This window comes from Myotis davidii, unplaced genomic scaffold (genome assembly GCF_000327345.1).
Source record: "Myotis davidii unplaced genomic scaffold, ASM32734v1 scaffold273, whole genome shotgun sequence".
NCBI lineage: Eukaryota > Metazoa > Chordata > Mammalia > Chiroptera > Vespertilionidae > Myotis > Myotis davidii.
Window position 1 is genome coordinate 2458278 of NW_006286263.1, and position 9178 is coordinate 2467455.

At 36.4% G+C, this 9178-nt stretch overlaps 2 protein-coding genes across 6 annotated transcripts in view; one reads left to right on the plus strand and one right to left on the minus strand.

The window, feature by feature from the left end:
* TRAPPC6B (trafficking protein particle complex 6B) overlaps positions 1-9178 on the plus strand; it is a 22723-nt gene that overhangs the window by 8607 nt on the left and 4938 nt on the right. For 3 of the 4 annotated variants that reach the window (XM_015560044.1, XM_015560043.1, XM_015560042.1), the window contains exons 2-4: positions 5058-5125; positions 5917-6070; positions 7449-7532. In XM_015560044.1, the coding sequence (XP_015415530.1) occupies positions 5091-5125; positions 5917-6070; positions 7449-7532 (273 nt within the window). In that variant the 5' untranslated portion in view covers positions 5058-5090. The remainder of the gene's footprint in view (positions 1-5057; positions 5126-5916; positions 6071-7448; positions 7533-9178) is intronic. The other variant, XM_006757732.2, reaches the window with a different exon arrangement.
* Positions 76-9178, minus strand: part of GEMIN2 (gem nuclear organelle associated protein 2) — a 50159-nt gene continuing 41056 nt past the window's right edge. Inside the window, exon 10 of one of the 2 annotated variants that reach the window (XM_015560041.1) lies at positions 76-352. In XM_015560041.1, the coding sequence (XP_015415527.1) occupies positions 316-352 (37 nt within the window). In that variant the 3' untranslated portion in view covers positions 76-315. Of the gene's footprint in view, positions 353-5165; positions 5281-9178 lie in introns of those variants that run through there. The other variant, XR_001512847.1, reaches the window with a different exon arrangement.

Here is a 9178-nt window from a genome sequence, read left to right on the forward strand (position 1 = left end):
CGGAAAAAAATACCGTAGACTGAGTGGCTTATAACAACAGAAATTTATTTCTCACAGTTCTGGAGGCTGGGAAGTCCAAGATCAAGGTGCCAGCAGAATATGTCTGGTGAAGGCCCGCTCCTGGTTCATAAATAAATGAATGTCTTCTGGCTGTGCCCTCACGTGGTGGAAGGGGGCTAGCTGGCTCTCTGGGAGTTGTTTTATAAGGGCACTAATCTTATTTTTAAGGGCTCACCTCCCAAGGGTCCCACCTCCTAGTACCATCAATGTAGGAATTTTGGGGTGACACAAACATCCAATCTGTGGCAAATGTCATTAGGGAGATATCATTAGGAAGACTTCAGGAAGAGTACTGGAAAAGAAGCAAATCCTATTGTTATCAGATCCATCTGTAATAGAGATTTTTTCCAAGTTACAAGTTTTTGACTTTATCATCATCAACAACCAAGAGTTATTAATGTTTACCATTTGTGTTAAGTGCTGAGGAGTAGATGTTTACTGTTTGTTTAAAGCTAGTCTTCCTTTTCCCCAAAGAATAATGAGTAGCACACCCCTTTTACTCTTTATCATACTATCCCTGACCCCCCACCCCTAGCCCTCAACATGCAACCAGTAATCTTCATTTTCTCTCTCTACTTTATCTCTTCCGGCTCTTGCCTAGGAAAACCCATCTTTTTTTTAAAAAAAATTCCTCTTTTTCCTAATGTATTAATCCAAAAGAACCAAACAGAGCTGTTGTGATCATGACTGATAATTTAAGCCAGCAATTTTCAACTGGTGTATCACAAGAATTTTTAAAACATGCGGCCTAGCTGGTTTGGCTCAGTAGAGAGAGCACTGTGGGCCTGCGGACTAAAGGGTCCTGGGTTTGATTCTGGTCGAGGGCACATGCCCGTGTTGCAGGCTCGATCCCCAGGACGGCAGAAGGCAGAAGGCAGCCGATCATTGATTCTCTCTCATCATTGATGTTTCTATCTCTCCCTTTTCTTTCCTCTCTGAAATCAATAAAAAAATAAAAATAAATAACTTTTCCTATTGCATCTTGTTTATGGTGGGGGAAAATGTAAAGTACGTATAAACAAAGTAATTTTTAAAAGTTATGTGGCAGCCCTAACCGGTTTGGCTCAGTTGATTCAGCTCTGTCCTGCAGACTGAAGGGTCCCAGGTTCGATTCCGGTCAAGGGCATGTACCTTGGTTGTGGGCACATCCCCAGTGGGGGTTGTGCAGGAGGCAGCTGATGGATGTTTCTCTCTCATTGATGTTTCTAACTCTATATCCCTCTCCTTTCCTCTCTGTTAAAAATATATTAAAAAACAAAAGTTATGTGGCAATCTTGATGATTAGAATCCATGTTGGAATCAGGGTGTAAGAGGGTTCATTGTGTTAGCATCTCTACTTTGAGTGTGCTTCACATTTTTTCATAATAAAAAAAATGTAAAAGTGCCCTAACCGGTTTGGCTCAGTGGATAGAGCATCGGCCTGTGGACCAAAGGGTCCCAGTTTCGATTCCGGTCAAGGGCATGTACCTTGGTTGAGGGCACATCCCCAGTGGCAGGTGTGCAGGAGGCAGCTGATCGATGTTTCTCTCACATTGATGTTTCTAACTATCCCTCTCTCTTCCTTTCTGGAAAAAATCAATAAAATATATTTTTTAAAAATGTAAAAGAAAGATACATAATCCTGTCATCCATAAATGGTTTTTATATATCTTTTTAGATAAAGTTGTAAGTTTTGAAATGAAATAAAGAACCAATGTTCTCACCCTCCAAATCAGTGATTGTCAAACTATATTAAAGAGGAATTAAATCTCTAAAAACTGAATAATTAGGTATTTACCAACTTATGGAAAAGAGGTTTTTTAGAAAAGTTAATGGGTAATATTTTCAAGTTTAATTTTCTTAAAATTTGGTGCCTACTAGTGAGCACTCACAGATGCCAAAGGGAATGAAGAAGTAGTAACATCAGAAGGTATTTGCTAGGGCTTATTTTAAAAGTTCGTGTGATCATAGTTTTTGAGAATGCCTACATAGTAAGTGTATTTCCTGCTAACCCACATGCTCCTGGATGATTCTACAAAGAGTAGATTGTTCTACAATCATGACTTATAGGTACTTATTCTACCTGAGCATGTTTTGGAATGAGTGTGGAAAATAACAGAAAAACTAAGGGTAGTGATAAGTACAATAAATGTATGTACAGTGTGCTCTAGGAAAACAGGAGCATCAGGGAAGGTTTCTGGGAGGAGGTGATACTTGAGCTGAATTTAAAGCATGTGCAGTTTAGGGAACAACTTTAACAAAGGCAGGGAGGCAGAAGAAGGGGCAAAAGAGAGTGTGGAACTCTGGAGATGCTGCAGAAGTTTCACAACGGTAGAAGGAAGGATGTTTGTGGATATGTGGCTGTTAGTGATTCTGGATAACTAGTCAGGGACCAGTTTGGGTTTGTTTTTGTTGTTGTTAATCCTCACCCGAGGATATTTTCTCATTGATTTTTAGAAAGTGTGGAAGAGAGAGGGAAGACAGAGAGAAACATCAATGTGAGAGAAACATAGATTGGTTGCCTCCTGCATGAGCCCCGACCAGGGAGGAGCCTGCAACCAAGGTACGTGCCCTTGACTGGAATCAAACCCGGGACCCTTTGGTCCGCAGGCTGATGCTCTATTCACTGAGCCAAACTGGCTAGGGCCAGGGATCAGTTTTTAATTTTTTTTTTTAATTTTGTATTGATTGATTGATTTTTTAGGGGGAGAAAGTCCGATGGGGGTGGTGGTGGTGGAGAGGGAAACAGAGAAAGGGAAATATTGATTTGTTGTTACACATATTTATGCATTCATTGATTGATATTTGTATGAGCCCTGACTGGAGATCAAGCCCACAGCCTTAGTATATCTGGACAACGCTCTAACCAACTGAACTACCCAACCAGGGCTAGCCAGGGATCATTTAAGGAAAGGCACGTAATGTCATGCTAAGGAGTTTGGATTTATTTTGAAGAAAGGGGATGGCTTCTGAGAGATCCAGTAGAGAAATAACATGATTTGTTTTTTAGAAAGTCTATACATAAATATTGAAAATAAATCAAAGGGAAAAAAAAGTAGAGACAAGGAGATTAGTTGGAAGGTTCTGACTGAAAAGGGCTAACCTAAGCAGTAAGGATGGAGAGAGAAGATGTATTTTGGAAAACATGTAGATGATAGGCTCCACAGGACTGGACAGCAGTGTGTGGAGAAAGGTTGGGAGCAAAGAGGTGAAGAAAATGGAAGTTTTCTGGTTGGAGTAACTAGGGATGGTGGTGCCATTAATGAAGTTAGGGAATTCTGGAGGACAAGTAGGCTAGATATGCCTATTTGAGGGGCCTGTGGACCTCTAGATGCTATGTCCAATAAAGTATATACTAGAAATACAGATTTAGTAGTTATAGCCTCCAAAGTGGAGTACATGGTACTGAAAGTTCAGCAAATAATGAGGCCCATGGTATACCTCTTAGTGGAAGACAAACAGGCTTCAGAATATATAAAAAGTCCTGCCCCCTTGGAGCTGTATTCTAGTGGAGGGTGGAGATGGAGGGACACGGCAATATAAAAATGTATATATAGTGCAATGTATAGACAGTAAAATGTATATATAGTACATGAAATGGTGAAATAAGTTCTTTGGAGACAACTTAACAGGGAAGTGGGATAGGCCATCAGAATCACTTTTAGAGGATGTCTTACAACAGATTACTGATCCTACACCCAGTTTCTGATTCAGTAAATTGGGGGTGGAATTATAGAATTCGTCATCATTATAGGTTTCTATGCTGGTGTTGCTGGTCTTGAAAAATCACATTTTGAAAATCATTAGCATAGAGAGTTGCTGAAAGGGAATGAGGTTGCAATTTTAGAGGAATGGTTAAAATGGGCCTCAAAAATAAAATAAAATGGGCCTCATTTGAGATGGTGACATGTGAGCGAAGACTTAAAGTGAGGGGGTTGATTTTTGTGAATATCTGGAAGAAAAGTTGCTTATGCAAGAGCCCTGAGATAAGGGCATGGCTGGCATGTTTAAGGACAGCAAGGAGACCAGTGCAGCTGGAACAGAATGAGTGAAGAAGAGTAGAAGGTTGAGGTTCAAGAGGTACATGGGTCTGGATTGTATAGGTATTTGTAGGTCATTCAGAGGAATTGGGGGGTCTTCAGCATAGGGATAGTATTTAAAGCCTTAACACGATGACATTGTCAAAGGAAGAACAAAGCAAATGCATTATTCCAGGCATAGGATGGGGTCATCAATATAGACACACAGAATTAGAAAGCCTGGATAACTCTTAAGAGACATTTTGAAACAAGGAACAATAGAACTTAATGTCCATACAAAGTGAATGACTGACAGAAAAAATCAAAGGTGATACCAAGTTTTATTATTTATTTTTTATTTTTTAAAATATATTTTTATTGATTTCAGAGAGGAAGGGAAAGGGAGCAAGGGAGGGAAAGAAAGAGAGGGAGAGAGAGAGAGAGAGAGAAACATCAATGATGAGAGAGAATCATTGATTGGCTGCATCCTGCATGCCCCCCACTGGAGATCAAGCCAGCAACCCGGGCATATGCCTTGACCAGAATTGAACCTGGGACCCCTCAGTCGACAGGCTGATGCTCTATCCACTGAGTCAAACCGGCTAAGGCTGTTTTTGTTTTTAGAGAATTTTATAAGAGTTTATTTGAGCCAAAACTGAGGACAGTTCCTGGGAAACAAGATCTCGAATGCTCCTGATACCAAGTTTTATAACTACTGAGGAGAGAAGAATTGTTGAATGGGGGAAAACAAGTAGGGGGAGAATAATTATGAAGAGGCTTCAACATTTCTGAAAAGTAATAATAAGCAACAGTTCCCTATTTATCTTATTGCCTTAAGAAAATGATTAGTACTAAGAAAATTCACTTTTTTCTGTAATGTTTCAATTAAGAAAGTATAAATGTTTACATTAATTTTTTTTAGCCAACATTTTAAAACAATTTTGAATGCCAACATTCTGACATTCTAAAAGTATTCTAAGGTATTATTTTTTCAAATAGGAAAATGGACGCTGTATTACTAAGCTGGAAAACATGGGGTTTCGAGTGGGACAAGGATTGATAGAAAGGTGAGCAGTCTGGATTTGAAAATTTTCTTCCAGGTAGGTTATGAACAAAGATGATCCATTTCAAAAGATTGCATAAAATTTGAGATCCTGGAGGCAGCTTATCGATGTTTCTCTCTCATTGATGTTTCTAATTCTCTATCCCTCTCCCTTCCTCTCTGTAAAAAATCAATAAAATATATTTTTTAAAAAAACTTGAGATACTTTAATTCTTCTCTGTTCTTTAATTCACAAATTGAAATTTCTTTTTAGGTCTTATGTTATTTTAACTCAGTTATTCAACTATTATGTTTTAATATTGAAGAAAATATATATTTTATATATTTGAGCCTTTTTTTCCTTGAAAACTTTGATGTACTAAAGTAGCTATCTAAAATTTTGTTCCATAGGTTTTTTTTAACCTAAATATATTTTGTTTAAATGCATATTTTGTTTAAATGCATAGGTGGAAATGCTTTAGAGTCTATGTTTATGTATGCAGTCATCTTCTAATTTATAGAACAATTTTTAGTATTCCTTTCTCTCTAAATAGTTGAACTTTGTTTTATGTAACAATACCGTGATCATCCTCAGCTTTTTCTGATGTGCTAGGATGAATTGCACCTAAAACTGCAACTTACTGTTAGACTCTACTGTTAGACCAATTTTAGCCCCATAATTGTATTAAAGAATGTAAATCTATTGAGATGGGATCTACTTTGCTTGATGCTTATCACTTTATGACTACCAATATTCAGTGCTATTCTGGCATTTGGAAATTAGTTAACAATTTGCCCCTCCTACTTTCTTTGGAGAAAAAATACTGTATTACTTCTAGTTGATCTTTTTAGGTTTACAAAAGATACCGCGAGGTTCAAGGATGAGTTAGATATTATGAAGTTCATTTGTAAAGATTTCTGGACTACAGTATTCAAGAAACAAATCGACAATCTCAGGACAAATCATCAGGTATTTCGATAAATTAAAGCCTATTTTTTAAGTCCTTTAACTTATTATAAATGTCCTATTTTAGTGACTTATGTATTTAAAACTTAAAATAATTTCTACTCAACTTTGGAATGTTTCTCTTATATGTTATTAGTAAGTTATATTCTCTAATAGGATATAGTGAATAAAGACAAAGGGACAATGATCAGTTATGATAGCTGTTTCTTTCCCCCAATTAAATAAGTTATTTTAAGTTTTAAAAAATAGCAATGTCAGAATGATAAAGTTTTAGGATTTAGTTTCTTAGTTATTATTACTTAGGTAATAAGAAGCAGAACCGCCGAAACCGGTTTGGCTCAGTGGATAGAGCGTCAGCCTGCGGAGTGAAGGGTCCCAGGTTTGATTCCGGTCAAGGGCATATACCTGGGTTGCGGGCACATCCCCAGTAGGAGTGTGCAGGAGGCAGCTAATCGATGTTTCTCTCTCATCGATATTTCTAACTCTCTCTCTCCCTTCCTCTCTGTAAAAAATCAATAAAATATATTTTTTAAAAAAAGAAGCAGAACCACAAATATATCACATTTATGCCTTTAGAGTAATTTTTGAAGTCCATTTTATGGAACATCTTTAGCTCTTAAGTTAGTCTTGTATTGTTTAGTTGCTGTCATAGTTTCTGTTAAAATATTTTAATATAAAAATCAATAGACTATATGGAAAATGTGCATTTAAAATCCATGTAAGGAAGTATTTAGAGTGGATTTGGCCCTTTAAGTATAAAAAAAGAAAAGAATGTATCTAGTAGCTATCTGTAGAATTTATTTTTTCATATAACAGTATCAACCTGACTTTAGAAGTACTTGAAATACTAATCGGAAGAAGTGACTGATGATTGGCTTCATAGATATGAGTTAATAATATATAACTGCTGATTTTACCTGGATTGGTGATTCTTTTGCACTAGACTGTGAGTTAAGGATAGAGTCTATGTCTTATGCATCTTTTTATCTTCAGTATCTAAAAGCATTCAGTAAATATATAGTTATATAATACTGAACAACTCTTGAGCTTGAACATTGCAGAACTCCTTCACTCAAAGAGAATTTGAGGCCCTGGTTGGGTATTTCAGTTGGTTAGAGCGTCATCCCTATACACCAAAGTTGCAGGTTTGATTCCCCAATCAGGGCACATATAAAAATCAACCAGTGAGTGCATAAATAAGTAGAGCAACAAATTGATGTTTTTTTCTCTCTCTCTAAAATCAATCAGTAAATAAAGAAAAGTTGGCCAATAGAAAGGAGTTTTAATAACTTAGAAAGCTCTTATTATTTTGAAGAAAAGGTAATTTTTAAGGACTGCAGACTACAGTGACTTTGGATGTGTTTTCTGTTTTTTGGAACAGGGCATCTATGTACTTCAGGACAACAAGTTCCGTCTGCTTACTCAGATGTCTGCAGGAAAACAGTACTTAGAACATGCATCTAAGGTATTTAATGGAATAAAAAAAATTGAGGTGTTTTTTTTTAATTATTATGAAAAGAGTAGAACTACAGGGAAAAGTACAGTGCCAAATACAACAGACTTTTGAATTTAAAATAGGTTTTACCATATATTTTTTTTGTTTATACACTTTTCTTTGAAATAGGAGACAGATGTTCATCATATTAACTTAAATTGTAGCTAAGTAGGCTTATGATGACCAATTAAAGAAACACTATAACTAAATGCCAGTTGAATGTGGGTTAATGATAAATTTTTGAATATAGCATAGATATGTCAGAAAAGATATTCAAGCTTATAAAACTCTTATTAGCTGTGCAAAATTATTGACCTCAGAGTTTATATTACAATTTCCTTTAGTAGGTTAAAAAATTGTTTTAAACATAGTTAACAATGTTTCTAAGAATACATGTTTTGTGTTAAGTATATCTGTTTCCGATTTTGTGTACTTTTTGTTTTTCAATCTCATGTAGGAATCAAAAAATAAGTAGACATATGTATTAAAGAAAGATGACAAGTTTTAATGTAAGGGTTCCTTTGAAGTGATTAAAATATCTGGGGCCATCTAAGTTGCTATTTATCTGTAAAAAATTGCCCATACCTTAAATCATCTAACACAAAGGCAATATAGGTATAGAGGAAAGAACATGGACTTGGGACCAACTAAATCTAAATTTGGGACCAAGCCTAATGTAATTTAAGCTAAGCTCCACAATTTACAGGTTTGTGACATTGGGTAATTTACATAACCCCTATGGACCTTAGTTCCTCATTAATAAAACTGGTTATAATAATTTCTATATTATAAACAGTCTGTAAGCTTTCTTCCAGTTCAAAATTTCATGACTCTAGTTCTAAATGCTTATCAGTACCCATTTATGTATATGTATATGTATAAAGAGATAATATGCTAATTGGTCCTAATGGTGTTCCAGTCATGACTGGAGCTGGTGGGTGGAGACGGGGGTGGGGACTTCCGCCCCGGCGCCCAGCGGAGGCGCAGGCCTGCCCAGCGCTTAGGTGAAGCTGCTTTTCAGACTATAACTTCAGCCATCGAAGATCAAATTGTATGCCCCAAATGCTTTCTCTTGGATGGTCCAGGTGGTAGTGGAAAAACATATCTTTATAAAGTTTTAATACATTATATTAGAGGTCGTGGTGGTACTGTTTTACCTACAGCATCTACAGGAATTGCTGCAAATTTCTCAGTGGAAGAATCTTTCATTCCCAGTATAAATGACCAATTCCATTAAATGAAACTTCAATTTCTAGACTCAATATAAAGAGTGAAGTTGCTAAAACCATTAAAAAGGCCAAACTTCTCATTATTGATGAATGCACCATGGCATCTAGTCCTGCTATAAACTCCATAGACAGATTACTAAGAGAAATGATGAATTTCAATGTTGCATTTGGTGGGAAAGTTCTCGGGAATTTTCAACAATGTCTCAGTATTGTACCACATGCTATGCGATCAGCCATAGTACAAACGAGTTTAAAGTACTGTAATGTTTGGGGGTGTTTCAGAAAGTTGTCTTTGTTGTCTTTTAAAACAAATATGAGATCAGAGAATTCTGCTTATAGTGAATGGTTAGTAAAACTTGGAGATGGCAAACTTGATAGCATTTTATA